The 20,086-nt window shown below is 41.6% G+C and overlaps 1 protein-coding gene across 6 annotated transcripts in view; it reads right to left on the bottom strand.

Annotated features, from left to right (window-relative positions):
* Positions 1-20,086, bottom strand: part of LOC144592686 (receptor-type tyrosine-protein phosphatase mu) — a 606,124-nt gene that overhangs the window by 250,547 nt on the left and 335,491 nt on the right. For all 6 annotated transcript variants that reach the window (XM_078397499.1, XM_078397500.1, XM_078397496.1 and 3 more), the window contains exon 10: positions 7,227-7,428. In XM_078397499.1, the coding sequence (XP_078253625.1) occupies positions 7,227-7,428 (202 nt within the window). The remainder of the gene's footprint in view (positions 1-7,226; positions 7,429-20,086) is intronic.

A 20,086-nucleotide genomic window follows, 5' to 3' on the forward strand; every position in this document is an offset into this window, starting at 1 on the left:
AATAAGTAACTAAACAATTTTGATTAAAAGAATATATCACTTGCTACTTTAGACATCTCTGCACATTAGTTGCTTTGCCTTGTACAAGTTCAGCTGAAATGCTTCTCAAGAGCAAAACTGCCTTGACAGTGTCTACGTGTTGTAAATTAGTATATAATTGCAGCAGTGAAAGTTGCTGATTCACACGTTTAAGGGAAATTCCAATTCTGTAATTTTTTTTCTCAATTAATTCTTTAGACTTTACTTTGAACTTCAGACATACAGCACAGAAACATTGAGTCTGTGCCGACCTACGATCACCCCGTACACTAGCACTGTCCTACACACACACGGAACAATTTACAATTCTTTTTACCAAAGCCAATTAACCTACAAACGTGTATGTCTTTGGAGTGTGGGAGGAAACCGGAGCACCCGGAGAAAACCCATGCAGTTACAGGGAGAATGTACAAACTTCGTACAGACAGCACCCATAGTCAGGATTGAACCTGGGTCTCTGCTGCTGTAAGGCAGCAACTCTACTGCTGCGCCACTGTGCTGCCCTGTAAAGCGTCTTTGAGTATATGAAAAGCGCTATATAAATGTAATGCATTATTATTATTATTATTATTAAAAGACCTCTCCAGGAAATAATTCAATAACAAGACTGAGGTGAAATGGCAAGGATCCTGGGGCTATCAATGGGTTCAACAGGAAGAGATAATATTGTAAACCATTTCATCATTGTTGAGAAGGTGTCTCAAATCAAATGATTTGCAATAAACTATAGCTTTGACTGATTTTCATAGAATACTCTTCAGTGCCATCTCTTTGTTAGATTGTAAAAGCATAAGAAATGTGAACAGGGCAGGACCATTTGGACACTCAAGCTTGCTCAGCCATTCAGTAAGATTCCTGTCTGCTCTCCATATCTCTGAAACATAGAACATAGGAATAGGAATAGGAACCTATTCATAGCATAGTACAGCATAGGAACGGGCCCTTTGGCCCACAATCTTTGTGCCAAAACATGATGCCCTGTTAAACTGATCTCATCTGGCTATACATGATCTATATCCCTCTCTTCTCTGTAATTCCATGTGCCTATCTAAAAGCCACTATCCTACCTGTCTCACCACCACCCTTGGCAATGCATTCCAGGACCCTACTACTCTCAGTAAAAAACTTGCCCTGCAGATCTCCATTATAGCTCTCACCTTATAGCTACGCCCTCTAGTGTGGGACATTTCCACCCTGGGGAAAAAGGTTCTGACTGTCTACCGTATCTATGCCTCAGATAATTTTAGATATTCTCAATTCCTCTTTAAAATCCTGTCTACCACAACCTTAAATGCATTCAATGGTTCAGCTACCACAGCTCTCTGGGAAAAAGAATTTGAACAATTCTTAGCTCCCTAAGAGCATCTCACTACCTGGATCTTAAACGATCAACTCTTTCTTCTGAAACTATGTTTCCCCATTCTTTATTCCCCTACAGGGGTAAATGTCCCAGCATCGACCCTGCCAAATAGAGCAATAGGGATAATTCAGGAAATTAAAGGCCGGTGGGCTTTATATCAGTGGTAGCGAAGCCTAGGAAGTCATGGATCAAGGGGGGGATTTAAGCCTGGAGTCAGAGGATGTAGCCAAGGTATTAAACAATACTTTGCATCTCTATTCACCAAGGAGAAGGGCATGGAGGACAGTTAGTGTGATGAATACAAATATGTTACGATAATCTGACATCAAGAAAGGATTGTTTTGGGATTCTTGAAGAGCATTAAGGTGGATAAATTATTCGGGCCTGATCGGATCTATCCCAGGTTATTGAGAGAGGCAAGAGAGAAGATCGCAGAGGCTTTGACTAAGATCTTCGTACCTTCTCTGGCCATACATGTGGTTCCAGTGGATCAGAATGTTGCCAGTGTTGTCCCTTTGTTTAAGAAAGGAAATAGAGATAATCTAAGAATTTACGGGCCCGAGACCTTCACATCGAGGATACTTCGGGATGGGGATTTACTTACATTTGGAAGGGAATGGGCTAATTGGGGATAGTCAGCATGGCTTTGTACATGGCAGATCATGCCTCATGAACGATTGAGTTTTTGAGGAGGTGACGAAGGTGATCGATGAGGCTAGGGCAGTGGATGTAGTCTACACGGACGTTAGTGAGGCATTTGATAAAGTTCCTCAAGGTAGGCTGATCTAGAAGAGTAAGAGGTCCACAGTGAATTGATTATATGGATTGAAGCAGTGGACAGTATTGGCAGGAGTTTCACACAATTGCACCCCATCACTCATGCAATTGAGGCCAACATTCCAATCACCTTCCTCCTGAGTAGTGTTAGATGAGATTTCATGGGTACCTGGTCCCTTGGCTATGTTGTCTGAGTACCTCTTTTTGTTGGTATCCGCAACCAAAAAGCAGAGCATTCAATTAGTGGTTTAATAGGCGTGACTGCGCCTTTTATGAACACGAATCTCACCTAAATGCTCTTTCGCAGCAAGAATTGATGGAAGTGATAATGAGGAGGGATGCTGATTTGTTTGCCCTTCTCTCGTGAATTTAAGGGTCCTGTAAAATAGACCTGGGTGACCTGTGCATCGAGGCCAATTGGGAGGGTGTTGAAACTGGAGAATAATAACAGCAGAGATGATGTAAACGATTTCCAGCATGGTTTAAATTGGTTATGTGGTCAATCAGCTGCAGCACACCTGAATGTAAAATATAGCTCAATGACAAAAGACGCTGCACATAACTCGGGGTCAGTTATGCAGGAATGGTGATGTCACTAGGCTTGCAATCAGGTCTACTAATCTGATAGAACCTGACTTCACACCCGGGATGGCACAGTGGTGCAGCGGTAGAGTTGCTGCCTTACAGCGCTAGAGACCCAAGTGCGATCCTGACTACGGGTGCTGTCTGTAGAGAGTTTATGTGCTCTCCCTGTGAGCGCGTGGATTTTTTCCGGGTGCTCCGGTTTCCTCCCCCATTCCAAAGACATGCAGGCTTGTAGGTTAATTGGCTTCTGGAAATTGTCCCTCGTGAGTAGGATAGAACTAGTGTACGGAGCATCGCTGGTCGACACGGACACAATATGCCAAAGGGCCTGCTTCCACTCTGTATTCCTAAACTAAATTAAACTATAAACCCCATTAAGCAGCTTGAAATTCATTCCAGAAGTTGTTTATCCTTTCTTTTTCAAAGGCAAAGTCATCATGAGTATTTGTTATGGTGGTTAGAAAAACAAAAGCTAGGAAGCAAGAGAATAAAACTCGCCAAAATCCTTCTGAATTCAAAAGTAACGATCTTCGACTCTAACTTTTCAGCTGCTGGATCAGGTATGTTTTAAGTCAGAGTGTGACATTCCTACTTGATGATATGCTGAGCCAAACTAATTTTCCTCCATGGATTCACAAATGCTGCTCAATGTCTTTAAATTTTCTCGTAATTTCTCCCCCTCTCCCCTGAACCCACCGTTCCTTCATAATATACTTGGGTGACCTATACATGGAAGCCAATTGTGAGGTTGATGTAATAAAACACACATAGTGCTGGGGTAACTCAGTAATTCAAGCAGCATCCCTGGAGAACATGGATAGGTAGTGTTTTGGGTTGGATCCTTCTTCAGATTCATGACAGTCAAATTTATCAACAATAGAATGAACAACCTAGCAGGAAATTAGAAAATGAAACATTCTCCCCAACACTGCAACAGTCTGATGAAGGGTTCCGACCAGAAACTTCACCAATTCCTTTTCTCCAGAGATGCTGGCTGACCCGCTGAGTTACTCCAGCATTTTGTGTTTATTTTTTGCATAAACCAGCATCTGCAGTTCCTTCCTGCGCTTTAACAGTTAAAATTGATTTAATATATAGTAGTTGGGCATTGTGGATTTTTGCCAGAGATAGACTTTTTCAATTGTTGGCACATTTGCATATTTAATGTGGTTGGTGGAATTTAACTTAGAAAAGTGCTAGGTTGTGCATTTTAGAGAAGGTAAACCAGGGCAGGACTTGCATAGAGAATGACAGGGCCCATGGGGAATGTGCCATTGCACTGCAAGACATTAGAATAGAACTACATATTCACTGCAAATGATGACACAAATAGACAGAGTGGTGAATCAGTATATGGTATGAGTAGGAAAGAACTGCAGATGCTGGTTTAAATCTGATGAAGGGTCTCGACCCTAAACGTCACCCATTCCTTCTCAGCAGAGATGCTGCCTGTCCTGTTGAGTTACTCCAGCATTTTGTGTCTACCCAGGTATATGGTATGGTTGTCTTTGTCAGCTAGCCAGATGAGTACAACAGTTGGGCCTTAATTAGCTTACCTTCCACCCTATCAGCCGTCCCATACAACACATAATCCTCCAAAATGTCTGCCACCTCCAACGGGATCCCACCACTAGCCACATTTTCTCATCTCCAGCCCTTTCCGCCTTCCGCAGAGACCGTTCCCTCCGCAACTCCCTGGTTTACTCATCCCTTCCAACCCAAACCACCCCCTCCCCACGTACCTTCCCCTGCAACCGCAGAAGATGCAACACCTGTCCCTATACATCCTCCCTCGACTCTGTCCAGGGACCCCGACAGTCCTTTCAGGTTAGGCAGAGGTTCACGTGCACTTCCTCCAACCTCATCTATTGTATCCATTGTTCAAGATGTGGACTCTTATTCATCGGCAAGACCAAACGCAGACTGGGCGATCATTTCGCGGAACACTTTCACTCAGCCCGCGTGAACCAACCTGATCTCCTGGTTGCTGGACACTTTCATTCTCTTTCCCATTCCTACACAGACCTTTTTGTCCTCAGTCTCCTCCATTGTCAGAGTGAGGCAAAACGCAAATTGGAGGAACAGCATCTCATATTTCGCTTGGGCAGCTTATGGTATGATATTGATTTCTCTCACTTCAGGTAGCCCCGGCATACCCTCTCTCTTTCCCTCCCCCACCCAAGTCGCACTAGCTTCGCATTTTCACCCTACAAACAGCTTACAATGGCCTGTTTCCTTTATCATCGTAACTTTTTTGCATATCTAGCATTCATTGTTCTTTATCTCTCCACATCTTAATGATAGCGAAGTCAAGGGATATGGGGAGAAGGCAGGAACGGGGTACTGATTGTGGATGATCTGCCATTGTCACGGTGAATCGCGGTGCTGGCTCGAAGGGCCAAATGGCCTACTCCTGCACCTATTGTCTATTGTCTATCATCGTCCATATCTCTCATTTCCCTTATCTCTAACTAGTCTGAAGAAGGGTCTTGACCCGAAACGTCACCCATTCCTTCTCTCCAGAGATGCTGCCTGACCCATTGAGTTACATCAGCTTTTTATGCCTATTATCATAGCATTGCCTGGACTGGAGGGCTCAAGTTATGAGGTGAGGTCAGATAAACTGGAACTGTTTTCCCTGGCGTGAAGAAGGCTGAAGGGTGACCCAATAGAGGTCTATACAATTATGAGGGGAATGGAAAGGTAGACTGTCCCAGTATTTTCCCCAGGGTAGCGGCATAGGTTTAAGATGGGAAGAGATAGATTTAAAGGGGAACGGAGAGCATGTTTTTCGCACAGAGGGTGTTCGGTATATGGAATGAGCTGCCAGAGAAGCAAGCATAGGTGGGTCCAATTATAATGTTTGGTCATGCACGTAGGTAGGACAAGCTTACAGGGATATGGCCAAACGTACTCAAATGGGATTAGTGTAGATAGACAGCTTGGACAGCATGGACGAGATGGGTCAAAGTATATCATAAGGATCTACTTATGTTGAGATGGATGCCACAAAAGTTCAACAGATTGCTTTTTGGGTTGGAGAAGATTCCTATGATGAGAGACTAATATTCATGAGAGTTGACTCATGAGAACACAAAATCCTTCAGGGATTTAAAAGAAGCAATGTAAGGATGTAGATTATCCTCTGCTTGGTGCCTAAAGATGGGATTACAGTCTCAAATTAAAGTTCAAACATTCAGGACTAAGATCAGACGACATTTCTTCACCAAATGAAGGTGAACTCTTTTCAAATGGGCCGTGGAATTCAGTATAATCAAATCAGAGATTGAAAGATTTTGGGGTATTAAAAGAATCAAGGAATATGGATTTAGAGTAGATAAAAAGTATCTCCCACAATATAATTGACCTGTTGAGTGGGCATGAGAAGGCAAATGGTCTCCTAGTTTAGTTTAGTTTTTTGTCACATGTACAGAGCAAAGCTTTTGTTTTGAGCTAACCAGTCAACAGAAAGACTGTACATGATTACAATCAAGACATCCACAGTGTACAGATACATGATAAAGGGAATAATGTTTAGTACAAGATAAAGTCCAGTCAAGTCCGATTAATGATAGTCCAAGTGTTTCTTATGACGTAGATAGTAGCTCAGGACTGCTCTCTGATGATAGGATGGTTGATAGGATGGTTCAGTTGCCAGATAACAGTTGGAAAGAAACTGTTGTTGAATCTGGAGGTGTGTGTTTTACACACTTCTGTACCTCTTGCCTGATGGGAGAGGGGAGAAGAGGGAGTGACTGGGGTGAGACTCATTCCCCTCACTTCTCTTCCTTATGTTATGTCCTTGTCTTCTCAATGTGCTTATATTCTCATTCAGAATAAAACTGTATAATTGCCAGTTTATGCTGAATACCCTATTTATAGGTAAGCAAAGTGAAATTGTATATTAATCATCCACCCAAGCTTCCTGGTGGTACTTCTAGTTGAGAACCAGATAGAACATAGTCAAAATATCGACACAACATGCTGGAGTAACTCAGGGGGTCAGGCAGCAACTCTGGGGAACATGAATAGGAAATGTTTTCGGTCGGGACACTTCTCAGTCTGAAGAAGGGTTCAGACCCGAAACTGCCCCTAGCCATGTTCTCCAGAGATGCTGCCTGATCCCATTGAGTTACTCCAGCATTTTGTGCCTTTGTTTGTAAACCAGCATCTGCAGTTCTTTGTGTCCAGACAAAATACAGGGCAGGTACCTGCTTTATGTCTTCCAAGGATATTTTTCTTTATGGAAATGAATGGAAAAAATGTTGGAAACATTCAGCACTTTAGGCTCTGTTCATGGAGGGAATAAACATTGTTAATGATTTGTGTTGATGCATCTGCAGTACTTTGCTCGATATATCTTCTGAAAGTCTGAAGGAATAATCTTACGCATTTTTCTTCCTTCTCAAACAATACTTGCTGATCAGTAGAAGTGCGTCATGAGAACATGTTGGTGTGCCCATACCTGATATCTTTGTTGTGAAGGTCTTGGTGATGGGGAGCCCGCAGCCTTTGACTGTGCTGGCCCGCAGGGTAAATGAATAGGTTGTTCCTGGGTGCAAGCCAACGAACAAGTGGTGGGTCTCATTTCCCAACTTGAACTCTCGACCACTCTGGTTTGATAAGTCGATCTCGGGCTCAAAGGAACTGATGGCTTTGTAAGAGACCTGTTTGGAGAATTAGAAGGGAGAGTGTCATAGAGTCATACAGGGCAGAAACTTACTCATGCCGATCAAGGTGCCCCATCTAGAGTCTCACCTGCCTGCACTTGGCCCATATCCCTCTAAACCTTTCCTATCTATGCACCTGTCCAAATGTTTTTTAAATGTAGTCATCGTTTCTGCTTCAACTACCTCCTGCGACAGTTCATTCCCTATACTTACCACTCTCTGTGTGAAAATGTTACCCCTCAGATTACTATTAAATCTCCCCCCCCACCCACCTTAAACCTCTGTCCTCTGGTACTTGATTCCCTGACTTTGGGTAAAAGACTCTGTCCATTGACCCTATCTATTCCCCTCATGATCTTATACACCTCTATAATATCACCTCAACCTACTACGCTCCAAGGAATAAAGTCCTAGCCTGTTCAACCTCTCCTTGTTGCTCAGGCCCTCATAAATCTTCTCTGCACTCTTTCCAGCTTAACACCATCTTTCCTACAGCAGGGTGACCCAAACTGAACACAGTACTCCAACTGGGGCCTCACCAGAGCCTGTATGGCAGTAACATAACATCCCAAAGAGAGAAATGATAAAATAGCTGTGGAGAAGAGAAGAGATTGCATCATTATCCAGTAAACCCTCTTGATGTATACTCTGTCACAACTCTGATATTGCATTTTTGCAAAGTCTGGAAACAGAATGTAAGAGAAGGCAATATCCCTAATCAATTATCACTAATACATATGCAGACCTATTTTGAGGTAGACAGAATAGTTTAAGGTTCTTTCTTAAAACCTCACAATTATTCGAATAGTAGCATTAAATTCCAAGTGCACTATGGCTTTTTAAGAATTCTTCTTTCTGTCTCAGGATATATGTGATCTGATCACCAGCAGAGGTCATTTTATCCACCAGGATGGTTAAATGGCTGACTTAACAATGGTGCACTTCCAGGTAATGAGCAGACCATCAGAATTTGATCTTTTTGAACAGTTTGCACCTACTGAGGAAATTATATGTATCTAAAGTAACAATCACAGGTAATGCAGGTTCAAACTGTCATTGTTTTCCAAGGCAGGTACATCTTAAAATCACTTTCCATGCAAAGGTCTGTTCAATCACACTTCAAAGAATAATGGCAGATTCAATCTTTGCCTTTTTATTTCTTTTCTGAATATAGGTGAAAATAACCTTCTCGCCTCTGTTGTTACAAGTATGTAACAGGATATGCACAAAGCTTAGTTAATACAGCATTAGAGCAACATGTTTCACATTTGGCAGATTGTCTTTTCACATAAACTGAAGATTAATTTTTATTTGATTGAAAATTAAAATGGGTGATGACTAAAGGGTGGTGGTTCAACATCATCCATTATATACCATTGCCAATCTAATAAGTTATAATTTTCAATGAAGAATCATGTGCAAGACTGCCTCACATCACAGTCTGCACAACCCTAAGGAAATACATATGTAGGTGTAGCTCTATAATAGAACATAGAACAGAACTGTACAGCACAGGAACAGGCCCTTCGGTCCACAATGTTTGTGCTGAGCAGGATGCCAAGTTAAACTGATTTCAACTGCCTGTACATGATACGTACCCCTCTATTCTTTGCACTGCCACGTGCCTATCTAAAAACCTCTTAAACACCACTGTCGTATCTGCGTCCACCACCACCACGCCTGGCAATGCGTTCCAAGCCACCGCCAGTCTATGCAAAAATCTTGCATCGCACATCTCCATTAAACGTTCTCCTCCTCACGTTATAGCTATGCCCTCTATGACCTCTCCACTCTGACCATTGCTTAGCTCCAGCCTATTTGCCACCCTGAACCCTGATCTGACATCCCTTTGCCCCTCTCCCTGCATTCTAGACTTCCAAAACTCTCCACCCCTAATCTTTTTTTAAGGCAGAGATAGATAGATTCTTGATTAGTACGGGTGTCAGAGGTTATGGGGAGAAGGCAGGAGAATGGAGTTAGGAGGGAGAGATAGATCAGCCATGATTGAATGGCGGAGTAGACTTGATGGGTCGATTGGCTAATTCTACTATTCCTTATGACAATATTACCCCATGTGGTAACACACGTAGCTATTCTCTTACACTTTGCAAAGTCTGAAAGATCTCCAGCCTGCTCATGGATGGGAAGTCCATACAAAAGGAAAATACAGTCGGCCTACAATTAAATTCTGTGAGAAATGTGGTGAACCTACTTTTCCACACTTATGCAGAGAGTGCTGACAGTTCACACATCAGAAATGTTTGATAGGCATTCCCGTGGAAAGGCAACAAATTAAAATTAAATTGAATCCCCCGAGCAAATAACTGGAAAATTAGGGGCATTAATGTGTAGCAACATTACTTATCAGAACACTTACCAGACCAATGTGTTCAGATATAACAAAGCAGACAGATGGCCATCTGTTAATTGTTAGTTTGCATGTTCTCCCTGTAACTATGTAGGCTTCTCGAGTGCTCCTGTTTCCTCCCATGTCCCAGATATTCGGGTTGCTAGGTTAATTGACCGTTGTAAATTGCCACAAGGGTGTAAATTGGTGAAAGGATATGGAAGGAGTTAAAGTCATAGAGTCATAGAGCTAGGCGGCATAATAACAGGCCCTTTCCATCAACATATCCCTGCCAAGCAAGTTGCCTATCTGAGCTATGCCAAACTATTCCAATCCATATATCTGTCCAAATGTCTTTTAAAAGTTGTAATTGTATCCACTTCTATAGCTTCCTGTGGTTGATCGCTCCAGATACAGATTACTCTCTGAGTAAATTAGTTTCTCCAAGGTCTGTCTTAAATCTCTCCCGACTCATTTTAAGGCTATGCCCTTTGGTTTTAGGTTCCTCTACCCTTGGAAAAAGATTGTAAGCATTCACTTTATCCATGCCCCTCATGATTTTGTAACAATGAAATTCTTACTCGGTGCAGCATAAATGGCCGGTAAACACAATACTCATAGACAACATATAAAAAATCAAAAATAGTAAATTACTAACCCCAATGTTCGTGCAAAAAAGCCTGGAGTCTTTAGTGCAACCAAAGACAGTCATAGTTCGTAGTTTGGTTAGTGTTGTGTAGTGTTGAAGAATCTGGTTTAGTTTAGTTTAATTTAGAGATACAGCGCAGAAACAGGCCCTTCGGCCCACTGGGTCTGAACCAACCAATGATCCCCGCACATTAATACACACTGGGGACAATTTACACTTATACCAAGCCAATTAACCTACAAACCCGCACGTCTTTGGAATGTGGGAGGAAACTGAAGATCTCGGAGAAAACCCACGCAGGTCATGGGGAGAACATACAAACTCCGCACAGAGAGCACCCGTAGTCGGGATCGAACCCGGGTCTCCGGCGCTGCAAGCGCTGTAAGGCAGCAACTCTACCGCTGCGGCACTGTGGTGCCCTGTGATTTGTTGGGATGAAGCTATTCTTGAACCTGGCGCTTCTGGTCTTCAGATTGTCAATTTAAATCTGAAAGAGTAATCAAGCCTATTTACTTCTGCCATTGACCTTGTTCACATTAGCTCCAGGATTCTGATTATTTCTCTGGGACATACAAGTGTTACGAGGCATGCTTTCTCTTTGAGGGAAAAGGTCCAGGCAAGAAAATCCTGGGAGATGAGTTTAGCCAGCAGTCAATAAATTGACATTGAAAGACTTCAGACTTATGTTGACACATGTCAGTTGTGTTTTAAATCTACGAATATAAACTATAATCCTACTTGAGTTTGAAACAATCAGCCTTATTGCCCATTGTAAAGCAGTGGAAGATTCCAAAGAAGATTAAAAAACTTGCTCTCGATTTTGCAACAAATGAAGAGAGGGAGAGCCTAGAACCAGAGGCCACAACCTCAAAATAAAAGGACGTATCTTTTGAAAGGAGATGAGGAGGAATTTCTTTAGTCAGAGGGTGAAACTGTGGATGTCATTGCCACAGATGACTGTGTAGGCCAAGTCATTGGGTATTTTTAAAGCAGAGATTGACAAGTTCTTGATTAGTAAGGGTGTCAGGAGTTATGGGGAGAAAGCAGTGGAATGAGGTTGAAAGGGAAAGATCGATCAGCCGTAATTGAATGGCAGAGTAGACATGATGGGCTGAATGGCCAATTTCTGCTCCTTATGACTTATGAACTTATACAACTGACCCCAACACGATAGCTTAAAGTGTAAGAAAATAACTGCAGATGCTGGTACAAATCGAAGGTATTTATTTCACAAAATGTGGGAGTAACTCAGCAGGTCAGGCAGCATCTCAGGAGAGAAGGAATGGGTCACGATAGCTTATCATTGCGTCCTTCAGATCTGGAATCAGTGTCAGAGTTGTGGGTTGAAACATTCTGTCGGTCATTCTCAGCTATGCGGGCACTGTATAAAATAAGTGTGGTCAGCTCTAGGGAACTTTCCTGTAAGTGCGCGTCTGTGGCATAAAGCCACAATTCACATTGCAGCTGCCCATCCCATTCGGAGAGTCCACAAGGACTGTTGCTGTAGGAGATGGAACGATGAACACTGGGTGTAGTGGTGAGGGATGCATTGAAAGAGTCTGATTGTGGTGCAAGGTACATGGTCTGTCAGACCAGATATCAACGTGGGACTGCTTATTCCAGTGCTCCTGAATTCGACCTTGCAACGGTAGGTCGGTGGCCCGCAGCCTGGAAGGGGGAGCCCGCCGAGCCACCACTGCTTGTCCCCCGAAAACCAGAAAGCGGGACGATGGGGCCGGTGACGATGACAGGTGCAATGGGAGAGGAGCGAGGCCACAGGAGGGGAGGGGAGGGGTGGGAACCAAAGTGTGACACAAGGCGCCCTCCAGGTCGGCTGCGGGAGGGTCCCCCCTGCGGGACAAAGGTGGACGGGGGAGGAGAAGAAGCCGGTTGCTGGTCGACCAAGGAAGGCATTGGCTGGAGACCCATAGCCTCCTGGTGCTTGCCTGAATCGGGCACCACTCATAGCAACTGGAGCAGGGTCTGAATATGGAAAATGGCGCCTAAACACGTCGCCTCTTGCATGCGGGTTCAGTAGACTATTTCTGTGCAATTGCTAATTGGGGATTGCATGGCAGTACTCCACTAGACTGTTGGTTAGAAAAGAACTTCACTGTGGGTTTGCACTTCACACATGTGACAATAAAGCACCACTAAAGCAGTACAGATAACTCTTGTTACAACGGACCATGGGAGGAGGGGGGGAATGGTGTCTGTTATTGCCGATTGTCCGTGAAAAAACAAGTAAGGGATCCGCTCCGACCACCTGGCGATCACTCCATGAAACAACGAATTGTTTTCAAATACAAAGTTCTTTTTAACAACTAAAAAATTATTTTTAGTACTGCGAGTTAATAATGCTAAAGTCTGTTTGTAGCATTGCTCAATAGAGTATCATTGCAAAGTGTTCATGGAAACAATTGCTTGTCAATGTCAATGATCTCCCGTGGTGTAACTCGTAGCCTGTGTTCTTAAAGTGAGAGCGGTGTCTGATTATTGTGTGGACACTCATTCCACTATAACCAAAATCCATTATAAAGAGCCCTGTAATAATGAGGGTAGACTGTACTGAGTTAGTCACAAACTATTGCTATTTCTCTATACATGGTACATTTATATATTCTGAATGTTGTGTTCCTGTCTTCCTCTCTACATGTGACCCGAGAAACAGTTGTTGAATGCCCCATGCATAATTAAGTATAATTATACACAATGTTCTTATTTAAAGTTTAAATACATCTTATTCTAATAATCAGGCCGCACTTTGGAAACAATGAACCAGGATCTCACGGATCTGGTCATCCAGCAGTAATCCCCATTAGTTAGATTTGTCCTCTCACCTCTTGGCCGTGAAATGTTTAGACCTGTAAATTGCTGGAAGTGCAAGTTGAAAGTGGCATAAAAAGGGCAACAGGACATCCTGCAGGGGTAATAATTGACCAGACCTTCAATTTACTTTAGTGCTGGAGTAACTCAGCGAGTCAGGCAGTGTCTCTGAAGAACATGGATAGGTGGTGTTTTGGGTCAGGACCGTTTTTCAGATAGACTGTGAAGTAGAGCAAATTGGTAACTAATCAGATAGAGCAAAGGAGATAAACTAAGGGGAAGTAGAATAGACACAAAGTGCTGGAGTAACTCAGCGGTCAACCAGTATCTCTGGAGAGAAGGACTGGGTGACGTTTCGGGTTGGATCTCTTCTTCATACTCAGAAGGGAAAGAAAAGCTGAATTAATAAAAAGAATAAAAAGAGGCAGAGGGAATAATGAGGAAAATATTAATATAATAATATTTGTCTGAGAACAACTGACTTCCAATAACAGTAATTAGTTAGTTAGTTAGTTTAGTTTATATCCTTGCTTTTGTTGCGTGCTAACCAGTCAGGAGAAAGACAATACATGATTACAATCGAGCCATTCACAGTGTACAGATACATGATAAAAGGAATAATGTGAATTACGTTCAATGCAAAATAAAGCCACTAAAATCCGATCAAAGATTGTCTGAGGGTCTCCAATGAGATAGATAATAGTTCACAACTGCTCTCTAGTTGTGGTAGGATGGTTCAGTTGCCTGATAACAGCTGGGAATAAACTGTCCCTGAATCTGGAGGTGTGCGTTTTCACGCTTCTATACCATTTGCCCGATGGGAGAGGGAGTGGCCAAGGTGCGACTCGTCCGTGATTATGCATTGTGTGACTCCATGGTTTTAGATGTGTCTTTGCCGAAGTTATCGGATGTTGACGGGATGACAAATTTCTTGCCTAAAATGGTTTCTCGGCTGATCAGTGAAAAATCCTTCTTTACCAGCAAATTTCATTGGTCATTAATATGCATTTTGTGTAGATTTGGAGGTGAGCTCTTGATTTCATGAGATTGATGGCAGATTGACACAAATCGTCCATCAATTCGTGGTGACTCCCAACTCACAAGATATCTCTTCCTTGTCACAAAGACCTGAATGATTTACACAAATATCGTCTGCAGGATGATGTGTTGATGTATTCCCATTATTTTACACAGTGGAGCAAGCTTGAGGGGCTGAGTGGCCTATTCCTAATCCCTATTTACACATTCGGGTCTTTGCAATTTTCCTCATTATTTAGATCTTTCCGCTCTCGACCATGAGAAGTAGTCTGATACTGCTGTCAGGAAGATTAAATCTATAAAATAGTTGGAATTATTTATCTTGGGAAGGTCTTAGCAGAGCTGCACATATCACTTTTATGTTGCCGTTCTTTCCAGAGTCTTCACTTTATTTAATAGCGCTGTCACTGAAAGACCAATATGTACCCTACAAATCTATAATAAATTGCTACTTTTGTCACCATTTAATTTACATTAAGAGGAGCACAGTAAGATTCATGTCGTCAAGTCTCTTCTGTTATTTAATTAGATCATTGGTGATCAGAATCTTAACTCTATCTAATTTGATTTCATTTCACATAATGCCTTTACTGAAATAAATCTGTCAATCTCTACTTTGGGATGTTGCCCAAGAATCATTAGCCTGTTAGGTTTAGTGTACAGTGCTTCCTGATATCAGCTTAGACTGAAGTCTTCAATGACCTAGACTCCCTCCCTGATGGAATAATATCTTTTTGCCTCACTATCAAAATACTCAGAAATGACGAACATCTATTGACATTGAATTAATTACTCTATGCAACTCTATGGACAAACAAGTGAGAACTGTTCCCAGTTGTCTCGGTACAGTTACAACATTGGCAACTCGAGCTCGGTCCTGAGCTACTTTCTATCTACCTCATTGAAGACTCTGACTTTATTGGACTTAAATCTTGCATTAAACATTATTCCACTGATGCAAAAAAATTCCAGTTTTATTTAGATACTTGAATTTAAATTCCCCACCTCTTTGATGGATTTTCAGGGAGTATGGGGAGAAGGCAGTGGAATGGGGTTAGGAGGGAGAGATAGATCAGCCATGACTGAATGGCGGATTAGACTTGATGGGACGAATGGCCTAATTCTGCTCCTGTCACTTATGATAAACCCGCTGCTTTATCAGAAACAAGGCCTTGGATAACTGATCCAATAATTTAATCAATCTCCCTCCTCTTTCCATGCAACTAAAGGTGGGTAGCAATAAATATTACACATATTAAACATATCCAAACCAATAAATGTAGTTTACATAAATATAGAGCAGGACCAATATAATATATGTGGCAACGAAGGGAGGAGAAATATTCTGTTTATATAAATGTTGTCAAGCTGCAAAGGGTGCGGAGATGATTTACGAGGATGTTGCCAGGACTCAAGGGCCTGAGTTATTCAGAGAGGTTGATCAGGCTGGGGCTCTGTTCCTTCGAGTGCAGGAGGATGGGGGGGGGGGGGGGGGGGGGAGCGATCTAAAAGAGGTGTACAAAATCATGAGAGGAATAAATCGAGTAGACACACAGAGTCTCTTGCCTAGAGTAGGGGAATCGAGAACTAGAGGACATAAGTTTAAGGTGAGGGGGGAAAGATTTATTAGGAACCCAAGGGGTAACTTTTTCACACAAAGACTGGTGGGTGAGCTGCCAGAGGAGGTGATTGAGACAGATACTATTGCAACGTTTAAGAAACAATTAGACAGGTACATGGATGAGACAGGTTTAGAGGGATATTGGTCAAGGTAGGTGGGACTAGTGTAGATGGGATATGTTGGTCAGTGTGGGCAAGTTAGGCTGGAGGGCCTGTTTCCATGCTGTATGACTCTATGGCTCTATAAATAAATATATAAATTTACATTCGTAGCTCTAATTAAACTCTGTTGAGTCTTAGTGTGCTGGAATAACTTGGCATTTACTACATGGAATTGGGCAATCAGGACATCAATTCTGTTCTAACATTTCTGAGCACCTTTTTCGTTTAGTTTAGCTTAGCGCGGAAATAGGTCCTTCGGCCCACCTAACACTACCCTACGCACACTAGGGACAATTTACAATTTTAGCTACAAACCCGGAGAAAACGGGGTGAACGTACGATCTCCGTACAGACAGCACCTGTAGTCAGGACCTAACGAGGGTCTCTGGTGCTGTAAGGCAGCAGCTCTACCAATGTGCCACCATGCCATTATACTGTGCCACATAAGTTATATCAATTATTTGAAGAATAATGTGCTTAGACAGTGAAGACTGCTGACATGATTGTTTCGGAGAAGTTACTGAACTGAACAGATCGGTACATCTGTTGTCTACTTTCACTGATGTACCGTAAGGGCAGGATGATGAGAGGACATCCAGAGAGACTTCATTGTTTCTGACTGCTCTCTGATGGATTAATCTGTCAACATAATCCAGTTTTAGTGAATCTGCTCATTTATATTGCAGGAGCAATACAGGGAAAGGTCCAGGCATGGTAAAGCCACATGCGCCTGTAGCAAAAGGCCAGCAATTGAAACATCCCTAGTCAGTCTAAATGATAGTGACAATAGCTGTTTACTTTTGATTCTGATAGTAACGTACAAATACATCCCTTCCTAAAAATGAATGCAATTCTGCTGAGAGGCCTACATTTATCTATCCTCTTTCATAGCATCACAAAGCATTTTATAGCAAATGCAATACATTTCTTGAATTGCGGTCTCTGTCTAATTAGATTATTTGGTCTAAAAATGAAAATGCAGAGGCTTATTGGTACTTGACGAGCTCCCACTAAACAGCAATGTATTTATGTCCAACATCTGCAGTTCCTTCCTACAAACAAGCTCATGTGACAGCCATAGCTCAATGGGTGACCCTCTGCTCCTCTGTCAGATGAGTGGGTCAAGTCTCAGTCCAGAGATTTGAGTGCAAAAATCCAGGCCGACCCTCCCAGGTGGTTCATCTGTCGGAGGTTCCTTCCTTTCACCGACTTAATCAACTTGTTTTAGGACAAAGAGCTCATGCAGAGATGTAAAGAACTGCAGCTGCTGGAGTCTTGAGCAAAACACAAAGCGCTGGAGTAACTCAACGGGCAGCATCTGTGGGGGGATTGGATGGGCGACGTTTTGGGCTGGGACACTTTTTCAGACTGAACGTAGTATGGGGGTGAAAGTGGGAAAGGAGATGGAGGTAGGACAAAGTCTGAATTGAATTGAACTGAATTGAAGTGAATACTTTATTGCCACATGTGACAAGTCGCAGTGAACATTCTTTGCTTGCTTACACCCAAGGTATGCAAATAGCCGCCCCATAAAGGGCATCGAGAAAGTTGCAAAGTATCCCGCGACAGGTTCCCCCCCTCCCCCCTCTTCATGGTGGTTCCCCCATGCAGGGTCTTCCGTTGTTCAAGTCATAGGAGGATATAAGTGAGGGGGGGGGGGGGGGGGGGGGAAGGCTAGAGAAGAAAATTAGACAAAAGGGCATCAGATAAGGAAAGAGATGGGGTGAAATGTGAAGCCCGAGAGAGGGATAACCCCTTTACTATTGTTAATATCCATCTCTAGACTAACTATTTGATCATTAGTGTTCTGTGATCTCAGACAGCTCACTCAGAAACGAATTGTGCATTTACAACATTACAATAGTGATGAGATTTAGACTTTAGAGATACAGCACGGACATAGGCCCTTCAGCAGCAGCCCCCCCCCCCCCCCCCCCCGCTCTGACTAGCAATCACTCCGTGCAGTAATACTATCCTACACACTTGGAACAATTTCACAGAAGCCAATTGACCTACAGACTTTGTACGTCTTTAGAGTGTGGTAGGAAACCAGAGCACCTGGGGAAAACTCACATGGCCACAAGGGAGAACGTACAAACTCCGTGCAGACAGCACCCGTAGTCAAAGTCGAACCCAGGTCTCTTGCGCTGCAAGGCAGCAGTTCTACTACAGTGCCGCCGTGCTGCATTTGGAGAGGAGTTTGCTGCTGGAAGGCTGTTGGGAGTGTTTATAAGAGGAACTATTTTTTGAGATAAATTTTTATTGGAGATAGGTACATCTTTACAGTCATACATTTTTAAATTGATAATATTGTCAATTATTATTATATTGTCTCCAATACCTTTTGCCCCCTTTTTTTTTTTAAACTAGATAGAACTAAAGAAATAGATGAAGTAAAGAAAGAAAAGAGAGAAGCAAAATAAAAACAAAAACAAAAACAAATTATAAAGATAAGGAAAAAGTTAGTTAAAGAAGAATGGAAAAATTTATTAAAATAACAAAAACTTCATTCGAGATATATACGTACATTTCAAAGTATAGCATTTCATCCATTCTTTAGTCCGAGTGCTAGTCAGGTTCCTGTGCTGAACCATTCTGACCCTTTAAGTAATCAATAAAAGGAGACCATATTCCAATGAATAATTCCTGTTTGTCCAACAGGGAAAATCTGATTCTTTCCACGTTTAAGGTCTCCGTCATTTCTATAATCCACATTTTGATTGTGGGGACCGTAGGGCCTTTCCAAAATTTTAGAATTAATTTTTTTCCCGTTATTAAACTATAATCCATAAAGTTTCTTTGTATTGTTCTAAATGTTTGATTTAATTCTAATATTCCGAGTATAATTAATTTTGGATCTGGGTCCAATTGTGTGCTGGTTACTTTAGATATTATGCTAAAAATATTTACCCAGAATTTTTTAATTTTTATACAGTTTGCGAACATATGAAATAATGTAGCTTCTAAATGTTGACATTTATCACATTTAGGTGAGATAAGTTGGAAAATTTTATGTAGTTTTGTTTTTGAATAGTGTAACCTATGTATTACTTTAAATTGTATTAGAGAATGTCTGGCGTTTAGTGAACACTGATGTATATGTTGCAAACTTTCTTCCCAAGTATCTTTCGTAATTACTTGGTTTAATTCTTTTTCCCATTTTTGTCTGTATAAGTCCGTGGAGGGAATGTCACTGTCTAATAAGATATTATATATATAAGATATTAATTTTTCTGTATTAGGATGTTTGTTCCAACATTCATCAAGAATTTCTGAATTTCTAATTCGAAAATTTTGGGAGTTCGATTTTACATAATCTCTAAGTTGAAGATATCTGAAATAATCATTTCCACGAAGACCATAAGTCTGTTGCAACTCCTGAAATGTCAGAAAGGTGCCTTCCTTATAAAGTTGTCCCATATTTTTAATTCCATAATCCTTCCATTGTGTAAAACCCCTGTCTACCCATGAAGGCTTAAACAAAGGATTATTCACAATTGGAAGAAAAAGTGATAAATTATCTAATTTTAATGTCTTTTTTAATTGTTTCCAAATTCGTGTAGCACTAAATATTATAGGGTTTTCCCTATAAATTTTTTTGTTTAATTTAGACGTAGCAAATAATATCGAACCAATATCAAAAGGTAAACAATCTTCCTTTTCCATTTTTAACCAGTCTGGTTGATGATCTATTTCTTCCAACCAGAAATTCATATTTTTAATATTAACTGCCCAGAAATAAAACAAAAAATTGGGTAAAGCCAGGCCTCCATTTATTTTTGATTTACACAAGTGTCTTTTGTTTATCCTATGATTCTTATAATCCCAGATAAAATCATTAACAATAGAGTCCAATTTTTAAAAAAAGTTTTTTGTCAGATATATCGGAATTGTCTGAAAAAGGTATAATATTTGCGGTAAAAAAATCATTTTTATGGCATTAATTTTGCCAACCATTGAGATAGGGAGTGTTTTCCAATATTGAATATTCTTATGTAGTTTGTTCAATAATG

Source organism: Rhinoraja longicauda, chromosome 4 (assembly GCF_053455715.1).
Source record: "Rhinoraja longicauda isolate Sanriku21f chromosome 4, sRhiLon1.1, whole genome shotgun sequence".
NCBI lineage: Eukaryota > Metazoa > Chordata > Chondrichthyes > Rajiformes > Arhynchobatidae > Rhinoraja > Rhinoraja longicauda.